Source organism: Bombyx mandarina, chromosome 19 (assembly GCF_030267445.1).
Source record: "Bombyx mandarina strain Sakado chromosome 19, ASM3026744v2".
NCBI classification, from domain to species: domain Eukaryota; kingdom Metazoa; phylum Arthropoda; class Insecta; order Lepidoptera; family Bombycidae; genus Bombyx; species Bombyx mandarina.
The window spans coordinates 2,240,026-2,266,022 of NC_143225.1; the positions used below are offsets into that span (position 1 = coordinate 2,240,026).

The following is a 25,997-nucleotide window of genomic DNA, read 5'->3' on the forward strand; positions in this document are numbered from 1 at the left end:
CAACGAACCAGTTACAGCGTAGTTAGCTTTTAAACGAGCATAAAGCATAATTTTGTTAAAAGTGAACAATCTACTTAAAGTGAGACGTATTATTGAAATGCAAATTATTTTTAAATACATAAATGAATTAATACAGTAAATTATTAAATACAAAAACTGATTTCCTTCTATCAAGCATCATGCGTATATAGCCCGTTTATTTTACACTGTACAAAATTAATTTTTAATATATCAGTTGTAAATATTTTATATAAATATTTTATACTAGCGACCCGCCCTCGCTTCGCTTCGGAAACATTAAAACACACATGAAACCAAACAAAAAAATAAAAAAAAGTAGCCTATGTTCATCAGGGACAATGTCGGCTTCTAATGGTAAAAGAATTTTTCAAATCGGTCCAGTAGTTTCGGAGCCTATTCGAAACAAACAAACAAACAAATCTTTCCTCTTTATAATATTAGTATAGAAGTATAGATCTATATCAATTTAAGGTATAAACTATGAATTAAATAGTAGAGCTGCAAAATATATCACCGAAAGCAAAAAAAGATATTACGAATATTATAAAAAGATAAGAAGTATATACATAAATATATATGTCGGAGAAGCCACAATTATTAACACACATCATAGGGGCGAATATGGTGATCGAGCTAAGAGAAACATTGAGTACGCCAATCACGCCTGCAGTCTTAGAACAATTTAAGAACCTTCTCATAACGTCAGCAAACGAAAAATAATGACAGTTCTTAGGACGGAGGCACATATTCATACTTCAGTGCGGAGGCAGTGGAGGCTCCGCTCTTCAAGAAGGCTGGTTGGTAAGAGTGATGGCATTTACGCTTTATCGTAGCATGAAGTTGGCCAAGTTCCGACGATACCGCAATCGTAAGAAATAAATGACGATGAATTAGAAGGTTCTCCGGAAAATGTATGCAATAAAAATCAAAATACAGAAAAATAATACAGTAAAGAAAGCATTTTTGTACTTAACAACCGAACACACACACACTAGGTAGTATGTAGACTAGTACCAGCAACTAATACTAGTCGCCATAGACTATTCACTCATATAGAAGATTGACCTATAATGACCTTATAGAATATACACTCAATTGACCCACAGTCCACACTGACCATCAAAACGACTACTATTTGGTGATTAACATACTTTTGACATATGTTTTGTTTTTATTTCTTTTAGCCACTGTTTGTTTGGTTGTTTTTTTCATTCTTTTAGCACCTCTAATTGTGACACATAAAGTTCGAAACTTATCATTCATATCATTAATAATGACTCCAAGTTTCAATATAATTCTTGTTATCTTACAAGTGATTTTGTTTACTTTCCAAATTACTAATGGCAATGAGTGTAAAATGAACTTCCTTACTTCTAAAGATATTTTAAAGAAATTAACAAGTAATATTGTTCCAACACTCAATGGAAAATCAAAAGGCGATCTTGGTAGAATAGGAATAATAGGGGGGTCAGTTGAATATACAGGGGCTCCGTACTTCTCAGCCATTGCTGCTTTCAAGGTAAGTTTGATTAATAATAAAAATAAAGATTTTTGGATCTTGCTGTAGGTTCCATATAATTTTTTTTGTTAGTACAAAAGCTCGTTTTTTATTTGAATTGGTTTATTCGGAGTTCTTAGTTAAATGTCACTAAATAAAAAAGAAATGTACGTAATGCGCTTATACTACCTGGAGCCACTGCGGTCATCCACAGTGCGTTTCCAGAGATCTTTTTTGCCACGTACCATCCGGCTATGGAATGAGCTCCCCTCCACGGTGTTTCCCGAGCGCTATGACATGTCCTTCTTCAAACGAGGCTTGTGGAGAGTATTAAGCGGTAGGCAGCGGCTTGGCTCTGCCCCTGGCATTGCTGAAGTCCATGGGCGACGGTAACCACTCACCCTCAGGTGGGCCGTATGCTCGTCTGCCTACAAGGGCATTAAAAAAAAAATTATATTGTCCTATGGCCCTTCTGATGGTAAGTGGTCACCGTTGGATATCAGCAGTGCCACATTCAAACCCCTGCCTGCCGATTTGGACTCTCCTCAAACCTCGTTTGTCATAGCGCTCAGAAAAAAACCGTGGACACTTAATTTCTGAATCTGATGGTGAACAGCAGTTCCAGGTGGTACAGCTGTATTCTGCTCCTGTGCGACGATGCCATAGTCAAAAAGAAATTCAGATATTAAGATTAGTACTTAAAGACTTTAATTCACAGGCAGGAGCGGATTTAGTTTACGTAATTACTACTGAAGACGCAGCGCCAGTTATTAAAATTTACAGTCCTGATCTCATAGTCTATCCATTTCTAAACAAAAAGTACGCATCGAAAATAAGTTCTCTATTACCTAAAATGGACGCGATCGTTATTGGACCGGGCTTAGGAAGAGAAGATGAAACAATGAAACTAACGTATGACATAATAGAAAGCTGTAAAGTATTGGAGAAGCCCATAATCATCGACGCCGATGGCTTATACGCTATTTCAAAAAACATATCCATTATTCAGGATTATCCAAAGGCAGGCGTCATTTTGACACCGAACGGACGCGAATCGAAGAAGTTGATGGAATCGATAAATTCGAATGGATCTAATTGGTTCAACTACTGGGGGGAAAACGTTTCAGTTTTAGAAAAAGGCGAAACTGATAAATTTCATTCAAGAGTACCATCGTACAACTGGGCTTCATCCGAAGGTGGCTCGGATAGACGCGTTGGCGGTCAAGGAGACTTCCTATCAGGCTCGCTGGCTACATTTTATCATTGGGCGTTAACAAGCGATGTGTGCCAAGGCGAACAACACGGACAAATTTCACAAAGCTTGGCGAGCTACGCCGCAGCCCGACTAGTCAGAACTTGTAATTCTCAAGCATTCGAAAAATACGGAAGAAGCATGATGGCTTCTGATATGATTAAAGAAATTCATTCGGCATACAAAAAAGTGTTTGAAGATTAGTTGTTGAGAATACGACAGCTACTTTGAATTCTGAATATGGGATTAATTTGAATTTATCGTAAATTTGCCCTTTTAAAGTTTTTTTTTGTTTTACGTCTTCTTCGTGGCCGTAATTATTCCCTTTGCCTTTATCAATTTGCCCTTTTATAGTTATCTTTTTTGTTTTATGTCTTTTTGGTAGGTGGCCACTTGTCAAAAGTAACTACGTAATACAAATTAGACGAATATTATTTTATGTATGTGAGACTTTATTTATCAGATCCCTATTTTTGTGAAAGAGTTAAATAAATAATGTTGTGACTTATGTGTTATTTTAATTCTCCGGCAATACATTTTCCTTATATCAATTTAATTAGAACTCTCTAATTTATTTTAACATAAGTGAACTAGGGACACTTTAAACCACGGTTCTGTATCGTGTGATAATTGAATGTATAAAAAATATGAAATGCCCACATTTATAAGACACCGTATAAATATGGCTTGACATAAAAAACGCGAGCGATGGAAATGAATGATTTTCCGAGAAATTTCAGTATATTACCTATGCCGAGAAAAGACAACACATCGATCTGAGATCGCTTTATCGTTACAGATTCCATTAATCAAATTTAGAATAATAAAATAAACTTTATAATATGTAATTATGTTACTTTTCTATAGATATTTTTCTAATTGTAATTATACGCTTTATACAAGACACGACAGCTTCCTCAAAGCGTCACTTATCTCATGTTTGAGCCCACATCTTTTTTCTGGTACACAAGTCATGCCAACGTTTGTCTTAATATCCACAATACTAGTAATAAGCATTCGAGAGCTCCTTCATGAAACAAACTAAAAACGCTAATATGTAAAAATTTTAGTACTCTTTTTACATGCAGATTCTTACATAATAACATGTTAATAGTAGTGGTGTACGCTGTAAATCTTAGCCTACACTGGCTTGTTTGTCACTAGCGTGAATTAAGTAGGAGTTCACAGGGCTCATCTTTAATCACCAAGCAGGTCAAGAGCGAATATTTACGTAAAAAGATATGAAATACAATTCGAAACAAAGCTGTCGGTCTTTTAATATAAACAACATTGTTATGACAAAAAAATGCATTGTGATTTAAAATAATTTACGTACATATATCCTATCCTATACATCCTGCGTTTTTCCTGCCACTACAATGTGTTTAAACTTAAAAAAAGGCAATAAACCACAATAAACCCATTTCAACGACATCGTGACAGTGTTCACATGAGGAAAAAATATATTTTGAGTATAATATATATAACCAAATGAAACCAATGAAATAAATTTAAGTTTCGAATATTTCATTTCATAGTGATTCATTGATTATTACATGGCACAATTTAAGATCAATTGTCGGAAATTTATCTCGCAAGAATTTACGAACAAAAACCTCAAATATCAATAGGTTTAACATTAGGACTTTCGTTGACCTTCCTGTGTGTTCATAGATTATACTCTAATTGAACAAGTATTTGTTCTGTGGTCCTGGATTCAACTTTTATCATCATGGAATTCAAATTTATGGGTTTTTTAATGGTTTTATGTTCTACTCAATCTCATTCACATTTGTTTTGACAATTTTGACATAGTTTTTTTAAAGGTGATCATTTATAGTGTGAAAGAGTAATTAAGAGTATCTACATACCTAACAATAACAGCGATAGATAATACAATTTCCCTGCGCTGATTAGCTACAATATTTTTTGTCAAGGCCGATAATAGTTCTAAACAGTGAGTGATGATATAATAATAAATACTGAAAATGGAAGAGGAAATTGAAGACTGCATAAGAAAGAAAATACACTGGGCACAGTTACCTCAAACTGTGAGAAAGGTATATTTTCGATGTATAATATTTACGTTTTTTAATAAAAGATAACTATGAAGCTGTTTTGTCGCATGTCTCATAAATTATATTGTTGTGATGGCCATTGAGTTTTGCATTCAGTTATCTTCATGTTATCTCAAGGTATCAGATAGGAGTTTGGGACTGAAGTGGGCACCAGAAACAGAGTTTTGAACAGAGCTCACTACCTTGAGTAATGATAACTTAATTTGTAAAGAATAGCACCAAAAGAACAGCTTTAAAAAGGAGTACTATAACTTATTTGATTTGTAGATTGTTTGAACTTATCCAAGTGTGACCCACTTATAGATGTATGCATAAGTAATATTTATTTTGGAAAAATAAATGAATAATTTAATTTTATATTATATTTTTGACATGTTATTATTAAAAAAACTGATCATGTTCATCTAATGTCAACAACATGTGTTAATTTGAATTTAATAGACACAGTCATTTGGCAATGCATTATGGGAATGCAAATTACGATTGAATATTGTGTCGTAAGGTGGTCATTAGAATCTTTAAATATTAAACGCCTCTTTTTTTTTTTTTTTGTTGCTTAGATGGTTGGACGAGCTCACAGCCCACCTGTTAAGTGGTTACTGGATCCCATAGACATCCTATATACTAAAAGGTTTTGTGTTATTTTTTAGAACACGAAATTATAAGCTAATCATTATTCCTTTAGATGCTTTTGAAACATTTCATACCCAGGCTATTACACAAATTTTTTGCATAAATAAACAGTCACAAATTTTAGAATAGTATCTCGGACTTAAACTTTCTACTGTATTTCAGCTACTAGGTGACTCTCCGAAGGAATACGATAGACATATTTTTGAATTCAGTATAAAAAACCAATTGAGATATAGAGGCAGTCTCGGTAAGTATTTTCGGACCAAATTTTTTAAATTATGTAAATGTATAATTTGTCATATACATTCAAATTAAGGAATTAAGTATATCTTATAGTATTTTCTTTGGTTTTCCTGAGTTGTACACATTATTAAAACTGTTTCTTGCCTCTGTTTATTGCCATTGTATTATTTCTGATCTTTGAAATACTTAACAGTTATTGTGGTCATGAGTTACAGGTGATTTTTAGATTTTTTGTACTTAGTGTAGATTCCAAAATTTAATAAAGGATAATTTGTTGTGAGTGATTAATGTATATTTTTAATAATGTTAGTTTATCTGTGCTGGTTAAACTTCATGTATATAGTTATTGTTTATTTCAAAAGATTAACATATATCACACACTTCTCGCTTTACAGTTAGAACGGTTAAGAAAGATGAGAAGAAATACTATGAGGTTCTTGTACAAAACAGCATACAGAAGCTCATGCTCTATCCCTATCACTTAGCTGATATGATCGTTAAAGGTATGTAAAAAAGTATGTTGTATAGAAAAGGAGCTATTCCCAAAACTGAAAGGGCCATTAATAAAGAGTTCTCTTCAAATCTGGAAAATGATAAAACGAGTTAAGTTCAGATATAGAGAAAAGGTCATTTTGCACAGTATAGTTAATTTTGGTGCTCTTGCCTACAAGTCCTCTACAAAGAGCATGCAATTTTATAGAGAACAGACCATCTAATATATACTGCAGTTCAGAGTTGAATTATTACTTTTTACAGTCCATCATTAGTTACATAATTTTTGAGCAGCTAAAAGATACATATATCTTGTTGAGTTTGAGAGAAAGGCATTGACCATGATGCAATAAACACTATGCCTTCTACAAAACCATTTTTTTCTCAATTTATTGTATTTCTGGTTAATCTTATCTACAGAAATTTTATGATATTAACATATGACTGTAATTCATTATAGAAAGATAACAATAATAAAAAGTCATTAGATTGAGTTATACAGCAAATTGGTTTACTAATATCATTAATGAGACCTGTCGAAAATGATGTTGTATGTTCATAAAAAATCACCGTACTGGTTATTTCTGCCTTGAAGGAATTATTCATTCTGGTCTAAAATGTTTGGCAGTCATTGTTCTAAAAAAAAAAAAAGAGACTTCAATCTCATTTCTCTGGCTCTATCTCATTTGCTGCTTCTATTTTATATGTCAGTACTGGCAAATGTATGTGTCCACATAAAATCAGGTGATTAGTTTTTTTAATTTTTTTTATTGCTTAGATGGGTAGACGAGCTCACAGCCCACCTGGTGTTAAGTAGTTACTGGAGCCCACAACGTAAATGCGCCACCCACCTTGAGATGTAAGTTCTAAGGTCTCAGTATAGTTACAACGGCTGCCCCACCCTTCAAACCGAAACGCATTACTGCTTTACGGCAGAAATAGGCACGGCGGTGATACCCACCCGCGCGGACTCACAAGAGGTCCTACCACCAGTAATTATGAAAATTATAATTTAATATGGTAATCTTAGTTTAAGTACAAATGATTAATTTTAATGAATGATTTGTTCTTTTAGGATTAAGGATAACCCCATTTATTTATTATGTAGAAGTGGTGGCACTTCTGATTGAGTTGGAGAAAAGCTACGATACAATGCCTAATTTTACAGCAGCTGACTGTGAGTAATTTATTGTTCTTAAAATGTATAAAAAATGCTCCAAATTCTGTGCAAGTGCACTGTTGTCCTAATTTTTAGCAGGAACATGAAGACTGATACTGTTTATTTTGTATTGAACGTGTGATAAAGGCCAATTGTGAATAGTATTTATTTTTAACCAAGTGTGGGGCAACAGGATAATGCTCCGAAAGATATGTGTGATGTGTATTTGCATCTGGGAAAGACCGTCTGTAAAATTAGTAGTTCAATAAAGTAATTTAATAAATTTAATAGGGGTGTTCTAAGAGCCATGCTTTGAAATGGAAGAGTACAATATAATATCAACTAAAACTAATTTTGAAAAATTAATAGAATTTAACATAAAGTTTTTGAACTACTCCTACCGGCTATTATAATACTAATTATTTCAGGTCTCCGCCTATTAGGCATAGGTCGTAATGAATATCTGGAATTAGTAGCTAAAGCTAGGTCACTGGGCCGCCGTGGCAGATCAAAAGCTATTCGTTCTTTACTTCCACGAGTACCACAGAACATTCCAATGCAGCCGTGGTGGAGAATCGAACTGGGCTATGTACTGGAGGAAGACGTTAAGGTAAATATTGATGCAGGGTGTATTCACAGATTTTTACAAATTAATGTTTTTTAAGCATGTGTTTAAGTTTGATTTTTATGCATTTAAATGTGAAGCCTCCGTGATCAGAGTAGACATTACCCTTAATAATGCTAGAAGGTGTTGATGTAAGCACACTTACTCCCACAACTTTGCACCTTATTACCAAGGGATACCATTTTTAATTACTTAAAAATTTACTTACTGGTGGTAGGACCTCTTGTGAGTTCGCGCGGGTAGGTTCCACCGCCCTGCCTATTTCTGCCGTGAAGCAGTAATGCGTTTCGGTTTGAAGGGTGGGACAGCCGTTGTAACTATACTGAGACTTTGAACTTATATCTCAAGGTGGGTGGTGCATTTACGTTGTAGATGTCTATGGGCGCCAGTAACCATTTAACACCAGGTGGGCTGTGAGCTCGTCCATCCATCTAAGCAATAAAAAATATATATATATATATATATATATCTACTCGATCACGGTGCTTCACAACTGCCCGGCGTCTCATTGTTTATTGATTCAATTGTTGGATTCAATCGCTTTTTTTAATGCTATATAGAAAACACTGCTTCACAATAGCTTCACTTAATTTGGAGGACGACAATTTTTTAAGATTCACTTAATAATAACTTTTTTACTGGTGTCTTAACCATTAGACCAGTTGGAAAATGACTTAGCTAATGCTTCTCTTAAATATTGGTATTGGTAATTTCTTACTTATACCATGAGAGTATAGGGAAAATACCTTTTCCCTACATTTCCTTTGCTAGCCTAAGGGGAAAGAAAATGCCTCGATACTGCCCTGGCAACACCGCGCTTAAGTGTAAGATTTATTGTTCATACAATCTGAAATGGAAATATTGTCGTTTATCAAATTTACGAGGCTGTGACTAAATACATTTCACTGCAATGATGTTAACACATTAGTTTGGATATTATACAGTGTTGTGTGTTTGCATGACAGCCGCTGAGTGAGAGTGAAGTGGCTGTCATTGACGTACTGATCGATCGAGGGTCACAGACTGCAGGTACACTCGACTATAACATCGTTAAGAGCCTGTACAGGTGAGTTCACAAGTTTTTTTTTATGTTATACAAGGAGGTTAAAGTTTGAAGTTTTTGTTATGTCAATGTTGGTTTTGGTTGTTTTTTTTTGATAAATTTGTTTCTGTTTATGTGTCCTTTTCGTAGCAACGGACCTTAGCCGAATAAAATGTTCCTTTTGCAATTCATTTACGACTATTGTCTTATCATAAGCGCTCATATTGCGGATAATTAAAACATGTTACGACGCAGTTCCAGCTAGGGGCTTAGTTGTTAAAATTGATATTTTTTGTCCATGGACATCAGCGATACGATGTTCACAGCTGACTTGAATAAATGTAATACTATATATGAAAATCGTATGAACTGTACTTACCTGATTCAATCTTCTCACTGTGGGACAGTGAGTCTTTACATATTACATAACCGCTATAGCTTGGGCATTAAAGTACTCATTTCTCGAAAATTTCATACTGTGTAGGTAATAAGTTGAATATAAGCGTTCAAGGTCAGGTTAACCTGGTTTTTGGCTGGGACTATATCTCCAAAGTTTCGGGCCACACTTAAATCTTGATGAAGATTTGATTGTGAAGTATTCGTCACGTCGAATAATTTTATCTTACACAGACCGGTAACAGAGCTGTTCCACTTGGTATTAAGGAGTCCATAAATATGGCAATGTGGATGTCGCAACCCATCTTGAAACACGATCTAAATCTCGGCTGTCCGGCCTAACAACTATGTTGCTTTTTTTTTCGGGCCGGAAGCCAAACTTCCTACGAGAGGCGGGAACCCCTAGGGGCCTAGGGGGCGCGCGAGATATGTGGGGCTGGTCTGCGACTGCGAAACCGCGGGCCCAAGGATGTTTTCAGGGCCCTACCTACTAAACGACTCCCCTGCACTCTTCGCCCAAGCGTCCGATCCCCTCCGAGGTCAGAACCCGGATGAGATAGGAAGTTACCGCTGTCAACACTACAACCAGACGGCACAGCTCACCCCAAGGACGCCCGTTCGACGGAGTCTTCGAGGCGAATCGAAGGCTCTGAAACGTCGGCCGTCTCGGTACTGCAAAATTCAATGACCCTGAAAACCTGATGTCGTTTGCAGACGGGGTCTGGTGTACGTGGACGTGCCTATAACGGCGGCTGATAAGGTGTCCGTCCCTCCGTTGAAGGGCTTCGTCATGAACCGTGTGGCCGGGGACTACTTCGAGACCTTGCTGTACAAGGTGTTCGTTTCCATCGACGAGCACACCGGGGTCGGGGAACTTGCTGCCGTCCTCCAGGTCGGTAGGAGATATACCTTGACACGCTTTTTTTTTTACCGACAGACACCTACAACGTAAATACCGCCTTGAGATATGAGTTGTAAGGTCTCAGTTATTACAGCACAACGGCTGCCCCATTCTTCAAACCGAAAGGCATTACTGATTCACGGCAGAAATAGGCAGGGTGGTGATACCTAAATGCGCAGACTCACAATTTTTTTTTATTGCTTAGTTGGGTAGACAAAGCTCACAGCTCACCTGGTGCTAAGTGGTTACTGGAGCCCATAGACATCTACGACGTAAATGTGCCACCCACCTTGAGATAAGTTCTAAAGTCTCAACTATAATTACAACGGCTACTGCGCCCTTCAAACCGAAACGCATTACTGCTTCACGGCAGAAATAGGCAGGGTGGTGGTACCTACCCGTGCGGACTCACAAGAGGTCCTACCACCAGTAACTATGCAACTTATAATTTTGCGGGTTTGATTTTTATTACACCATTATTACACCTTCACCGTGAAAGTCAATCGTAAACATTTATTAAGTACGTATTTCATTAGAAAAATTGGTACCCGCCTGCGGGATTCGAACACCGGTGCATCACTTGATACCAATGCACCGGACGTTTTATCCTTTAGGCCACGACGACTTCAATGTTATCCGATATCCGATAATCACTCGACACAAGATGGACTCTCAAATGATGAAGATGGATGAAACTTGTTTTAATCAAAGGTTGACTGCGAGCTGGTGAAGCAAGCGGTGTCGCTGTACTGCCGGCTCGGGTTCGCGAACAACCTGCACCCCCCGCCCGTCTCCCCGCCGCACCCCTCCTGGAGCGACGCGGTCACGACACACACCCATCCGCCGTGAGTGTGACTTAGCGACGCACTAACATATTCTGTGCAAATTCGAGAAGAAAGCTCAAAAAAAACAAAAAAAGATTTTTTTATTGCTTGATGTGTGGTTGATCTGCCCACCTGATATTAGGTTACTGGAGCCCATAGACATTTTTTCTTTTTGTAAAATTTTTCTTTATTAGTGGAGGCAAGGGGATCTAAGCCCATACAGCCTTTTCTGTTTTATATAATTTCTGAAATAAATTTTCAATAAAGCCGAAGCCAGGTCTTGTATGATTTATATTATATCCTGAAATAAAAAATTCATTAAGGCCGAAGCCTAGTCCTTTATGCCCATAGACATCTACAACGTAAATGCCGCCACCCACCTTGAGATATGAGTTCTTAGATCTCAGTATAGTTACAAAGGCTGCCGCGCCGTAAATATCACGACACACTTGAATATACCCTTGCAACTCACTGATGTGTCAGGACACGTTGGTTGAGAGGCGCTGGTTTAGCTAATGAAATGCAAAGTCACGTAAACTTGTTTCAATTCCATATATTCGTGTATTAAAAGAGATAACGCCATTAGAGTCTAATGTTATAATAACGATTCAACGATTTCAACTATTCTAATAATCGATGTAGATATGACCATTTTGAAGCCCTTTTTTTTAATTAATTATTTAATTATAATTTTATCCTTTACTAGCCGTACTCGCCCGCTTCGCTGGGCATTTAAAATTAACATTATTATTTATTATCATTATTATTAGGGAGTCCAACACTCATATAAATATTAGCCTATCTATTATGTACATGTATTTTCTACGTGGATACCAAGTTTCAAGTCATTCGGATGTATGGTTCAGTGGTTATTCTTTATTCTTTATTGTACACACAGTTAATATTACAGTAATTGCGTATGATATAAAAAATGGCGAGCTTAACTCAACAATTGAGTTTTCTACCAGCTAACCGTTCTTAACGAAGGAAAGCTTTAAATGAGTGGGTAGAAGAATACAATCTAATTAATTTACAATTTACAATCTAGACAAGAGCTTAATAAAAATAAGAAAATAAAACACTAATACACAATATATTAGACTACATATATATACATACACACATAAATAACGTAAACATATACATACACGTACATATATAATGAAATACGTAAAATAAATATATATATAAGTAATACTAAATTGATAGATAGTGCTCCTTTAATGCCTTCCTGAATACCTCAAGTGAGGGACTTGCACGGATTGAGTGTGGAACTGAGTTCCACAGACGCACAGAGTGCACAGTGAATGAACCGCCGTAGCGGCTGGAGGAGTGAGGGGGAAAATTAAGGAGAAGGGATCTACTTGTACGACAGGGTACACCTCGGGGCATCTGGTACTCGAAGCGCTCACGGAGGTACTGGGGAACAGCTGGGTTATTGAGGATGTTGAACAGCATACATAAAACATGTACATCACGGCGAAGTCGGATAGGCAACCAATTAAGTTGTGATCTGTACTGCGAGACATGATCATATTTGCGTAAACCAAAAATAAAGCGTATGCATAAATTTTGTAACCTTTCCAGTTTGTCCCATAGCCCCTCCGCGGCGTCCAGGAAACAGACATCTGCATAGTCAAGGAGGTCATCAAGTGGTTATAACGGAACATCCGTAAAAACCACTGTAGATTTATATATTAGTATAGTTTTTTTGTATATGGATGAGCATATTCTTTGCACAGGTACCGACAAATAACACCTCTGACCTTTGACCCGGGAGTCGATGAGGAAACCCTGCAAATGGAACCGGTGCTTCTGAAAGACGCCCCATCTACTTCCAAACAGGTGTGTGCTTTTAATTCGAAACGGCAAGGTCCGAACAACAAATACGTCCGAAAATACAAAAGCCAACTTTATTGCTATTGTAATAAAGGTTATGTTTTTAATTAAAAATCGATCGTTTGGTCACTCACATCTGAGTTGAGTATTAGATTAGAAAGCTTGTAGGAAGAATTTGTGGAGAAGAATGAGGATCAAGATACTGCAATTACCTCATCAGTCTGTCTCACTAGAATGCTTTCAAGATACAATCAAAGTGCGTTAGCTAAGTTTTAATGGAGTTCAATATTTTTAAGAAACACAAACAGAAGGCTAACCGCTGATAGTGTGTCTCTAATTATTATTTTTTTCAAAATGTTGCATTCAAATGTTGTTTATTTCATCCCATATCATCTCATTTCATTTCATTTCATTTCATTTCATTACATTACATTTCACTCCATGTTATAATTTTTCACAATTATAAAAATATAAATTAAAATAAGACATGACCTAATAGATAGATAATGATCGGTGTAACCAGGGCACGAAAACAGACCCTAAGCTTTTTTTAAGGGCTTTTATGACCTGGTAACTGAGACCTTTAAGGCATGTCTTATTTTAATTTATATTCTTATTTTTATGAAAAATTATAATGAGTGAAATGAAATGAAATGAAACGAGATGAGATGACATGGGATGAAATATAATCTCAGTAAAATGGTGGTCATTTACTGAGATTTTTTCAGTGGACTTTTTGGAGGATCCCGAGAAGTTACGTCCAGCGGCTTTGTTTCATTTTCCCACATTTGGTTTCATTCACAGATGCTAAACAATTAATAAACCACTGTGATTACACATTTAAACCTGAAGAAACACTAAATAGACAAAATAAAACAAATCACACAACTTCACTCCTCGCGTTCCCGCTAAAAAGTCTCAACCCTAAGCTTTTCCTTATAATCAGAATTGCTAGAGCTAGAAAACGTATTTTGGCACAATTTTATTCTGGGTTGTTCTTATTTGTTTGCAGATGCATGAAACTCCTGAGGGATCCGGGGGCGGGGGCCGTCGGGTAGCCGTGCTGTTTGACTCGACACTCGCCGCGTATCTGATGATGGGCAACCTGTCACCGGTATAATAAAATTTCAATAAAAAAAATCCTGTATTTCCTTATCCTTAATTTCCATTTCAAATGTGGTATTGATTTGTTAATGTTTAGTTATTTATTGTTACGCGCTGGGGTTCGGGATAAATAAAATTCTACCAAACTACAACTAAAAAACTGTATTCAACATTTAGAATACTTAAACACTTCACAAGCACTTTAAAACAGTCTACAAACACTTTAAAACTATAAATTCGCTTGTTCCGCTTCGCTTCAGGTGATCCGTTCGCTGTTTCGCTTCGAGTAGTTCCGATTATTAACTGACTGCGTGCCATCTCTGCAACGCTTTTATAGCCGATACCTCATCCATAGAATTATCGAGAATATTTCACACATCTCTAGTGGTAGTTCCCGCTATCTGACAATAGATGGCGTTGTACTTCTCGAGCGTTCTAGGTCCTTCGATATTCGTTCGACTATTCGGCGATAGATGGAGTTACTCTTACCGGCGTAACATTATTAATGTTTTGTTTATTGTCTAAATGCTGGTATGAGTTTGTTTTTTGTTATTGAATATGGACCCCTTCTCAAGTGAAGGTCTCCTCTGGTCCTCTCCACTGATCTCTGTCACCGGTAACATACGAATATATTGAATACCTTTAAAATATCGGACCTTTAGAATTGAAGTGGCCTAACTAAGCATTTAAGAAAATGAGTTTTATACTTTGAACCATTTATAAATACATTTTATTCTATCAGTTTATAATAAAAAATAATAATTAAAATTTCAATTTAAATTTTGAGCTAGAAAAGATCAAAGTACACTTTCCGTCTGTTTTAAAGCAAGCGTATACTTTAAACTCTAAGGTGTGCGCTTTAAGTCTTAAAGTATTAAAATCGAAATATAAATATTACAATTCTTCAATTACGTTTTTGGAGTTTACAAAAAAAAAACAAGAATTTTGGGAGAGAATTTAAAGAGACTCGCTTTTGTTTCAGGATCTAAAAAGTCACGCCGTGACTCTATTCGAAGTCGGAAAGCTGAGCGACGAAAGCTTAGACAGCCTGCTGTTGGAACTAGACAAGGTATGTTCAAGGGAGCGTACACGAGGAAAAAGCTGCATCCAAAAAGCTCGTCAAGAGTAGAGTTACATATTTATTAGGATTAAGAATTACATATATAAGAATTACATATACATACATATTATTATATACTTATTTTCGTCCGGCAAACGAATAATGTATTCTACAATTTAATTCAATAGAATTAGATTGGTTTGTTATCGGTATTTATGTTTCAAGACCAATTCTTTTACCTTTTATCTTGAATGTACAGATACACTTTAATTTCAGTCTTATAATATTTATAATTGTCAGTGTGGTTTTTCATTGGTGAATTAATTTCTTACTAAGGTCGTAGCAGATCCAGAGATAGAGGGCGAAGCCCGACGGTACTTGGCGGCGGCGGCGTGTCTCCGGACTGCGCTGCGGGTGCTCCGCCCCAAGCTGAGGCCCCTCGACCTGCTGCGGTGCGAAGCGTTGCACGCCCTAGGACATCAGTCCAGGACCAGGCTCCTCGCTACTAAGTACAGGTAACTTAAAAATGTAATAAGTTTTTTTTTGTTAATAACAATGTCAATGCACTTCTAATAAGCTGCCAACTGTGATTGCTTAAAGTCAAATTTAATTTTTTATTTTATTGCATATATAGGTGACGAGCTCACAACCCACCTGGTGTTAAGTGGTTATCGAAGATCATAGACCTCTACCACGTAAATGTTGCCACACACCTTGACATATAAGTTCTATGGTCTCAGTATAATTACAACGGCTGCCCCACCCTTCAAACCGAAACGCATTACTGCTTTACGGCAGGAATAGGCAGGGTGGTGGTACCTACCCGCGCGGACTCACAAGAGGTCCTACCACCAGTAATTACGCAAATTATAATTTTGCGGGTTTGATTTTTATTACACGACTAGCGACCCGCCCTCGCCTCGCTTCGGAAACATTAAAACACACATGAAACAAAAAAAAAATAAAAAAATAAAAAAAAAAGTAGCTCATGTTCATCAGGGACAATGTCGGCTTCTAATGGAAAAAGAATTTTTCAAATCGGTCCAGTAGTTTTGGAGCCTATCCGAAACAAACAAACAAACAAATCTTTCCTCTTTATAATATTAGTATAGATGTTATTCCTTCACCGTGGAAGTCAATCGTGTACATTTGTTGAGTACGTATTTCATTAGAAAAATTGGTACCCGCCTGCGGGATTCGAACATCGGACGTCTTATCCTTTAGACCACGATGACTTTTTATTATTAGTAACAATGTCAATATACTGCTAATAAGCTGCCAACTGTGATTCTTTAAAGTCAAACTCTCGAGTCAGAACCAATACATTAACTGCCGCTTCATATAAAATGTAAAAACGTTGGTCTATAAATTCGTATCGAATTTGTAAACCGTGGTGGTGCCCCAGGGCAGCTATAGCCACAGCCCCGCTGTGCCGCGAGGCGCGCGCGGGGGCGGCGGCGGGGGGCCTGCCGCTGGTGGGGCCCGCGCCCCCCGAGGCGCACTCCCCCTGGATGAGGCTCTACATCTACCACGTTGCCGGGTACGGACCCCCCACGCTACTGCTTAAAAAAGGTACGCTTAAAGGACCATATTATAAAAGTAATAGTTCTCCAAGTCTTCGCCATCAAGACGCGAACGTGCGAGAGAGATAGCAATATATTTATAAACGAAACTTCATCAATCGTAAACTAATATCGATATTGCTTGCACGAAGCTTTCTTTTGTGCTATTAAAAAAAAAATACAGAAAGTTTCTTGTAACGTACAGTAGATTGGGGGGAATAGGGACTAGAGGTAGAATAGGGACAAATCTGGGATGTCACAATACTTTTGTTGAGTTTATAGAGATTTAACTTTGTTGAACTAAAAATGACTTTTATTTAGTGTTTAAGAATATTAAATAAATAAATAAATAGTTTGATTTAGTCATCAAAGTTTTGTAACTCATTAAAGATGTTAAAAAGCTAATTACCTAAAGTTAGGTGCCCACCTAACAACTAAATAGTGTCAGCCCTATCGAAATATTCTATTGTCTCCTTATTTAACCTGATTCACTCCAAAGCAAAGGTGAATCGGGTCAAGCTAGTTTTTTCAGTTTTTGTGTATATTTTGTAATGAACTAAGTATAATAATAATGCATCGTATATAAAAATTTAAGCCTCCGGAACCATTTTAATCTCAATTTTATTATTGGTAGCACCCTACGGAAAACAATTGTAAATTTGTGTCTGATTTGGAAAGGGTCCCAATTCCCCCCAATCTACGGTACATATGGTTATACAATGTTATGGGGGAAGAGACCGGATGAGGGTGTGTAAGCAAAGTAAACGTTTCACTCATTTTATTTATAAAAACTTAATATGCTCATGTTCAAATATATTATTGAATACGATTATCTTACGGAACCCCACTCACCACCCCCTTTTTTTTCTTATCTAAGCTGAGATAGCCTTGAGAGGCTATTTCAGCGAAACCTTAACTAGTAGGTGAGCTCACGGGGCTCAAACCGGAGTAATGCTAACACTGACCCTAGCAAGAACCGTGTCTCGCAGAATCTACCACCGGATCGGAAACGCGACCCACTAAGAAGATCCGGCGAGAAACTCAGTGGGCTGTGTCTATGGGCTAATTCGCTCGTCGAGCCCTTTGTCGCAAGCGACGGGTTCGACGAGGACGGTGACCGGACCACCTCTCCGGGCTCATTATCGTGGAAGCCAAACTAATATAATGTGTGGAGACATTGCACTATGGTCGTGTGTCGTCCAGGGAGCTTCCTGCGCAGCATGCCCCGTCTGCTGCTGGGCTACTCCCGGCTGGGGGTGTGGTGGTGGGGCGCGGAGTGCGCTGTGGAGAGCTCGGGGGGCGTGGCCTCGTGCCTGCCCGCGGCCGCCGCGCTCGCCGCCGCCAACACGGCCCTGCGCCGCGCCCCCGTGCTGCTGCAGGCCATGGGGGTCAGGGCCGCGGCTGGACTGCGGCACCTCATGTTCCCGCCTGAAGATGACCCTCTCACAGGTATCTAATACATTGATACGCCTATGAACTTTTGAAATTAAAATTTACTTAATAAATATAATTGCTTATATGGGTGGACGAGCTCACAGCCCACCTGGTGTTAAGTGGTTACTGGAGCCCATGGACATCTACAACGTAAATGCGCCACCCACTTTGAGATATAAGTTCTAAGGTCTCAAGTATATTTACAACAGCTGCCCCACCCTTCAAACCGAAACGCATTACTGCTTCTCGGCAGAATTAGGCAGGGCGGTGGTACCTACCCGTACGGACTCACAAGTTTTCCTGCCACCAGTAATTACGCAAATTATAATTTTGCGGCTTTGATTTTTATTACACGATGTTATTCCTTCACCGTGGAAGTCAATCGTGAACATTTGTTGAGTACGTATTTCATTAGAAAAATTGGTACCCGCCTGCGGGATTCGAACACCGGTGCATCGCTTCAACACGAATGCACCGAACGTCTTATCCTTTAGGCCACGACGACTTCTAAAAGTGTTCTATATGTAAACAAGCAACGAACCTCTCGCAGAGAACCAAGTGTTTTGGGCTCAGCACGCGGGGCTGCGGCGGCTGGCGCGGAGGCTCCGGCTGCAGCGCTCCGCCGGCTACGTGACGCTGGCCGACATCGGGGTGCCCGACCTGGGCTGCGCCAGCCCGCCCGCCGCCGTGCAGCTGGGTGAGTGCCGCCGCCGCTGACCTCGCTCGCTCCACAAATCTAACGCAAACGAATTTTTATTCTGTATTAGCTGACCCGGCAGACTTCGTAGTGCCTCAATCGATAAATAAAAGATCTAAACTTTTTTATAAAATAAACTTAAAACAAACAAAAGGAATCCGTCCGACGGGGGACACATCAAAGGAAAAACAAAATTGTTATTTTATTTAATTCCGAGCATTTTTATATTTATCTACCTTTTAAACCTTCTCTGGACTTCCACAAATAATTCAAGACCATAATTAGCCAAATCGGTCCAGCCGTTCTCGAGTTTTAGACTAACGAACAGCAATTCATTTTTATATATCGACGCTTGAAAGACAATCGTGACTAAGCGACAATGCGTGAACTTTACAGTAGACTAATTTAAAGTTGAAATACCTGAAAACAAATCTTATTTTAACGAATCTAGCTGTAGGATTGAAATGATTTTAATAGACCTAGAATATTTTTTTTTGCGCATCGAATATGGTTATTGCCTATCATTTATGTACAAAGCAGTTATTGTCGCTTAGTCACGTTTGCCTTTCAAGCGTCGATATATAGATTCGCTGTTAACCATTTGTTGTTCTATAATTGGCTTGTTGTTGCTTGACATTGTATTGACATTTCTTTTCTTTTTGATATGACATGACATTTATTAGACATTTTTATTAATATTTCAACAAATAGTACTGTTCTTTTTATTATTATTGTATTCCATCGTCGAGCCGATGAATTGCCAATGTTATGTACGCCATTGTTGTCACATGCATCAGGCCATAAATTAAATAGTTTAAGTTTCTTTTCAATGTTAAATGTTTGTTATGTGGCAGTACTTTTTTAAATAAATAAATAAAAATAAATAAGTAACCTAAGAGGCTATTCCAGCTAAGCTATGGTAGGTAGGCGAGGTCACGAGTTCAACTTGACAAAATTCTCTACCACTAGCCCTAGCGAGAGCAGTGCTTCGCTGAATCCACCACCGGATCGGATTCACAGAAGACGAATAACGCCATCTGCCGAATGCTACCGTAAAGGAACGAAGTTTCATAAAAAAATTAGTAACTCTGAAGATTAATGATTTAATCTATGTGTTAATACGTGAAGCAAAAACTTTGTATCCCTTTTTACGAAAATTGCGCGGACGGAGGAGTATGAAATTTTCCACACTTATAGAGAATATAGAGAAGAAGTGCACAATGCTAATATTTTATTTTAAATAATGCATAAAAGATACATTAAATCAATAAAAAAAAAACATTACACACACTACCATATAGTTGACACACAGACGCATGCATACTATTTTTTTATTGTCAAACTTCTCTTTGCAGTCTGTCAGTTATAGTCTGTAAAATTGAGAATAGATTAAATATTGTTTTCTCTTTACTAATATTTATCTAAAGTGTAGTTTTGACGAAATATGTGATTAAAGAAGTATTTAATAGTATTTGTCAATAGAATCATAATAGCGTACAAACGTTAATTTCCATTAGTTATAGTCGAATTTCGACTACCAGGGGACCACTAGTCTTAGTTAATGTCCAAGAGTGTAACAGATTCGACATAAAATTAAATATAATATTGTCGTTTGATATTCGCGAGTCGTCAACATAATTACAGCGCGTATTCCACTCCACTCCACACAGTCCACTGAAAAAGTCTCAGTAAATGACCACCATTTTACTGAGATTATATTTCATTTCAAATCATCACATTTCGTTTCATTTCCTTTTTATTTCGTTTGGTTTTCATTTCATTTCATAATATACTTCATTCATACTTCATTTCATAATTTTTCACACAAAAAGTTTTCATTAAAATTAAAATAAGACTTAACCTAAAGGTGTTAGTTACCAGGTCATAAAATTCCTTATTTAAATATTAGAGACGTTCCGAATACCTGAGAGTATTTGTGGTGGATCGTGAACTCAACCACTCATTAAAGCAATAGCCAAATAATAAGTAGCTGTATTGTCTTTGCCTGTTTATAAATATAGGTAGGCAGAGAATACTTTAGGCATGAAATCCATCCAAGTAAATAATACATAAAAGGTAATAAATAAATAATATTTCTAGTGCCACAACGCAAGAAGAAAGAAATATGCGGCATCGCGAAACCGGTCCCCGACACGTCGCCCGCGGACCACAGCGAGCGACTCCGGTCGCCCATAGAGTCGCACTTTGCCGTGACGCCGACCGGGCCCAGTGCGCACGGCTCGCCGGCCAACGGCTTTACCAGCGCCGACGGCGGCCGCCTCCTGCGCGAGGAGCTGGACTACCTCGACGCTAGCGAACCCCCCAGGACCGCCCCCGCCGTTGACGACCTCGTCCCCATACATTCCACCTCCGCGAGCTTCGAAGACTTAAAGCATTCCAACGACGACTCCTTAACGAATCCAACGCCGGGACGCGACGATATCAATTCGAAACTAACCAAGGACAATTCGAGTAAAGAATCGATAGTCGACATAGTGTTGGTCAACGATAATATCGATATGAAGAGTTCGATGTGTAGTGATGTCGCGCCGGTGCACTCGAGTAAGTCGATGGACCGGCTCGGCGAGCTCCTGAGTCCGGCCGAGGAGACGATATCGATGTTCACGCAGCTGAGCGACAAGCTGAGCGAGGTGTCCGCGGCCGAGGGGGACAGCGGCGTCGACACGGCGCACGTCTCCGATGACGAAGCCTGCAGGGCAGAGGTGAGCCCACTAGTTGCCTTGTCTTTTTTTTAACGTTTTTATGACCAGGTAACTAAGACCTTTAAGTCAATTCTTATTTTAATTTAAATTCTTATTTTTATGAAAAATGATAATATGTAATGAAATGAAATGAAGATGATTAATTTGTGAAATTAATCAACTGGGATGAAATTAATTGAAATGAGATGAGATGATATGGGATGAAATATAATCTCAGTAAAACAGTGATTATCATTTACTGAGATTTTTTCAGTTGACTTTTTAGAGGATCCCGAGAAGCTACATCCAGCGGCTATGTTTTATTTTCCCATATTTGTGCACTTTCACAGATATTAAACGATTAATAAACCACCGTTATTACACATTTAAACCCGAAGAAACACTAAATAGACAAAATAAAACAAATCACACAACTTGACACCTCGCGTTTCCGCCAAAAAGTCTGGCTAGTCATTAACACTGCTAGTATTGCCAGACTGTTGTCGCTTCGTTTCGAAGTGTATGCATCCACAATTTCGCCGTTAACGAGCACACGGCCCACCTGATGGTGAGTGGTTGCCGTCGCCCATGGACTTCAGGAATGCCAGGGGCAGACCCAAGCCGCTGTCTACTTTTGAAATTGAAGGATATAGAAGGAATTTGAAGGATAATTTGACAATTTCCATTTCAGAAATGGACGATACTGGACCTGCAGTTCGGCATCCCGCTATTCGACGAGGCGCTTTGCGAGTCCGTGTGCGGCAGCGTGGTGGGCTGCGTGGCGGCGCCAGACGTGTGAGTACTCATGAGTATTCATGAGTCAACAGAGTCAACAACCACTCCACTACAAGTGGATATCAACTAAATACTACTTAATGCAAATTTAAGACATATGGTTTCCTCGTGGATACCATTATGAGAACTGGACTAAATTGAAATGGGATCACACGGCGAGCGTCAGCTTTCTAATAAAAAATTTATTTTTTATTTTTATTTCTTAGGTGGATGGACGAGCTCACAGCCCACTTGGTGCTAAGTGGTAACTGGAGCCCATAGACATCTACAACGTAAATGCGCCACCCACCTCGAGATAAATTCTAAAGTCTCACGGCTGCCACACCCTTCAAACCGAAACGCATTACTGCTTCACGGCAGTAATAGGCAGGGCGGTGGTACCTACCCGCGCGAACTCACAAGAGGTCCTACCATCAGTAAGAAATCATCAAAATGGATCCAAAAGTTATGAGGTAACATACATAAAAAAAAGCATACAGTCGAATTAAGAACCTCCTCCTTTTTTGAAGTCGCCTAAAAAGGAAAACGATTAATGCAAATGAAGCTAAAGTTGTTTTTCCTTCCCCAGGCTGGACAAAATCAAGGAGGACAATGACTTCATACGTGCCGATGTCCTCAAGTTCGTGTCTCAGTGTCAGGTAAGCTCGACCCTGTGTTTTATTTATTGTTTAGACAAGGGAACGAGGTCATGGCCCGCCTGGTGTTAGGTTATTGGAGTCCATAGACATCAACACCCCTTTTTTTTTTTTTTTTTTTTTTTTTTTGTTTTTTTTTTTTTTTTAGGTATTTCAACTTTAAATAAGTCTACTGTAAAGTTCTTGCATTGTCGCTTAGTCACGTTTGCCTTTCAAGCGTCGATATGCATTGGATAAATAATTTATAACAAAAAAAAAATTTTCGAAAGAAACAGAAATTCGACCATAACGACTGGTACTACAAGGCTCAATTTTATATGCTACATATTTCCTTTTTCGTTTCGCTATTGGCGTATTAAGTAAAAAAAAAAGATAACCATTTCCAAACACTTCTTTATACAGACGGCTGAATTAGTTCACCCAGTTACATTAGTAGTGGCTACCCGAATACATAAATATATAGATAAGTAAAATTCTTCAATGATTCTTCTTCTTTTTCTCCTTCTTATCCCACTAGGTGGGGTCGGCACAGCTAATTTTTCTCTTCCATTCTCTTCTATCGGCCGTCATCTCAACACTCAGTTATCTCTCTCTCTCTCTCATATCATCATTCACACACTCCATCGATGTCTTCTTTGGCCGACCTCTCCCCCCTCTACCTTCCACTACCATACCTACCAAAACTCTCCAATTAATAATTAATGGAAATCCGTATGTGAAATATGTGTGAATTAATGCGTCAAACTACATAGATTTTTCAATTTTTCCTGACCATAACTACTCGACAACAACGATGAGACCAATTGAAATTAATTGAATTAAATAATTATTGACTTTATAATTTGACATTAACATTGAATATTATAATTTTGAGACGATGGGCCCTTGGGGCCCTGAAGCAAATAAATTTTTAACAGAAATCTCCAAACGCTTGAAGGAGGTTACACGTGATGCTAAGGCTGGCTGGTACTTTGCACAGAGAGTGAGTCTGGCTGTCCAACGAGGCAACGTAGCCAGTATCTTGGGAACTGTGCCTCCTTCAAGCGCATTGGAAGATCTGTTCTACTGTGTGGGTTGATGTATGTTAAATTATTTTATATTTGACTTTTTGTTAATAATAAACGACAAATTATTAAATAAATAAAAAATATATTAATTAAAATTAAATACGTTATTATAATTAAATTTTTTTTCTCAGTACTATCCAGGCGAAGACATGGGCATAGTGAAGCGAGGTACTCTGGTCCCTTTGCCGCGCAAAAGCTTAGCGTTCGAGAACGGACGCATCAGCGAGTGGAACGGGAAGTGAGGCTGTCCCGCTCTCGCCACAACAACAACCGGCCGAGCGACAGAGACGGGTATACGTCCGTCCCACGACACGCGTTCGTCGTTACGATTTTGAGCTTTATTAGAACTTAGTCGAAGTTAATATATTATATTGTCATTATCATTAATGTTATTTTGATCTGAGCGAATGAATATTACAGAAACTATTTGTTTTAGAAAAAATGTACTTAACAATATGTAAAAGTCAACGTTTATGTTTCAGATTTGTGGTAAAGGCACCTTTTCATTAATAGCATAGATGTGTGAACGAGCTCACGGCCCGCCCGGTGATTGCTGGAGTCCATAGACATGACTTAAAGCCTGTCAATTGTAAAGTACAACGGCAGTCCCACCCTTCACAGCAGAATGCACGACAACTATTAGCCACTTTTTCATTCCATTACTAAAGTCTTATTGTACTGAATAAAACACTTCACACTCATAGATACATAATTGTAATTGAAAGTGATCGCTTGACAAACTGAAACTAATCCTGCCTTTCATTGAATTTAATTGAGTTAGCCAGTCATAATTAAACCACTTATCGTGGCAAATCTATTGACTGTATACCAATTTAAAAAATTAATCCATATAAATGTCACATAACAATACGTGTACGGGCAATTGCGCGCATTTTATTACATACGAATGCTTTATCTATCAGCTATCTATAGATCGTCGGCTTAAATCCGGCTCGAAGGACCAAAAAAGGATTTGCGGTGTGTTCGGGTCCCTTATGTTAGTGATAACAACTCTAATGATTTGAGAAATTATTTATTGATAAGCTCAAACTCACTGATAGAAGGTATGGTATAAATGATCTTAAGCGAGTACGCAACGCCTTGCTGATGGCGATAAACGAACTGACACGAAAATGAATGATTCCGATGCATAATGCATCCGTATGAAGGTTTCTGAACGCACTTGTCCGTACTATATATGGACATAAATTGAAAAGGACTTTCCGATTATAAATTACGCACGAGCCTGAGCGTCACGATTGAGACATCGACCTCATGTCGGGACATGGTGGCGCCGTACGCGCTAGTGCACTCATCTAGAGCCAAAACTAGATATATTAGTGTTGATGGTACTATGAGAGACACATTCGCTGGAGTTCCATAAAGAACTATGCCAAGTTTCATCGCAATTAGATGGAAAAAAATACACATAATAACAGACATAGACATTTTTTTTTAAATAACACTGAAAGAAACCTCTTGAATAAAAGCAATACACATACATATAATCAATGTATTTATTTGATTTTGTATTTAAATGCCATATTTGATATGCCATAAAGAGTAGTTTGTATTTATTAATTGGCAACATTTAAGTTCTATTTTATGTAGTGTAAAAACTATTGTTCATAGATTGTATATTTTTCTTTTTTGTTTATTTGTCTGAAGACATTCTTTAATATGACAGTATGAGAGAGAAAAAAACGGATACATAATATATGCAATTATTTTGGACACAGTATGTATTTAAGTTATATATTGAAAAATCATAACTCACATTACAATATGATTTATAAAATGTTGTTGTTTTGTTTCTTTACATATGGATCTAATCGTATAAATGTGCATAATAAAGTTATCAAAACAATCTATGTTTTTTTTTTACAGTAATGAAACATTTTAAAAGGTAATGTAGTAATGGTAAAATTTTACCTGTCT

The 25,997-nt window shown here is 37.9% G+C and overlaps 2 protein-coding genes across 3 annotated transcripts; both read left to right on the forward strand.

Moving 5' to 3' along the window:
- Positions 1 to 1,079: 1,079 nt before the first annotated feature.
- LOC114239341 (ATP-dependent (S)-NAD(P)H-hydrate dehydratase) lies at positions 1,080 to 3,279 on the forward strand. The gene is made up of 2 exons (XM_028169496.2): positions 1,080 to 1,540; positions 2,238 to 3,279. The coding sequence occupies exons 1-2, from the start codon at positions 1,295 to 1,297 to the stop codon at positions 2,973 to 2,975; spliced, it is 984 nt and encodes a 327-aa protein (XP_028025297.2). The 5' UTR covers positions 1,080 to 1,294; the 3' UTR covers positions 2,976 to 3,279.
- Positions 3,280 to 4,432: 1,153 nt separating this feature from the next.
- On the forward strand, positions 4,433 to 25,926 carry LOC114239309 (protein FAM91A1). 2 transcript variants are annotated; one of them, XM_089735222.1, is made up of 19 exons: positions 4,433 to 4,831; positions 5,645 to 5,729; positions 6,121 to 6,228; positions 7,293 to 7,394; positions 7,805 to 7,986; positions 8,967 to 9,067; positions 10,154 to 10,331; positions 11,052 to 11,185; positions 12,907 to 13,009; positions 14,016 to 14,117; positions 15,090 to 15,176; positions 15,504 to 15,682; positions 16,573 to 16,739; positions 17,933 to 18,178; positions 18,714 to 18,860; positions 20,961 to 21,583; positions 22,254 to 22,357; positions 22,926 to 22,995; positions 24,191 to 25,926. In XM_089735222.1, the coding sequence occupies exons 1-19, from the start codon at positions 4,760 to 4,762 to the stop codon at positions 24,299 to 24,301; spliced, it is 2,901 nt and encodes a 966-aa protein (XP_089591348.1). In that variant the 5' UTR covers positions 4,433 to 4,759; the 3' UTR covers positions 24,302 to 25,926. The 2 variants fall into 2 exon arrangements, with proteins under 2 accessions (XP_089591348.1, XP_089591349.1); XM_089735223.1 differs by having other exon boundaries at positions 24,201 to 25,926.
- The last annotated feature ends 71 nt before the right edge of the window (positions 25,927 to 25,997 follow it).

Bases quoted from the DNA above. Each gene is read 5' to 3' on its own strand.
- LOC114239341 (XM_028169496.2), top strand. From the start codon at position 1,295: ATGACTCCAAGTTTCAATATAATTCTTGTTATCTTACAAGTGATTTTG. The intron at 1,541-2,237 runs GTAAGTTTGATT...TTTAATTCACAG, and splicing joins CAGCCATTGCTGCTTTCAAG to GCAGGAGCGGATTTAGTTTA.
- LOC114239309 (XM_089735222.1), top strand. From the start codon at position 4,760: ATGGAAGAGGAAATTGAAGACTGCATAAGAAAGAAAATACACTGGGCA. The intron at 6,229-7,292 runs GTATGTAAAAAA...TTGTTCTTTTAG, and splicing joins AGCTGATATGATCGTTAAAG to GATTAAGGATAACCCCATTT. The intron at 13,010-14,015 runs GTGTGTGCTTTT...ATTTGTTTGCAG, and splicing joins CCCCATCTACTTCCAAACAG to ATGCATGAAACTCCTGAGGG.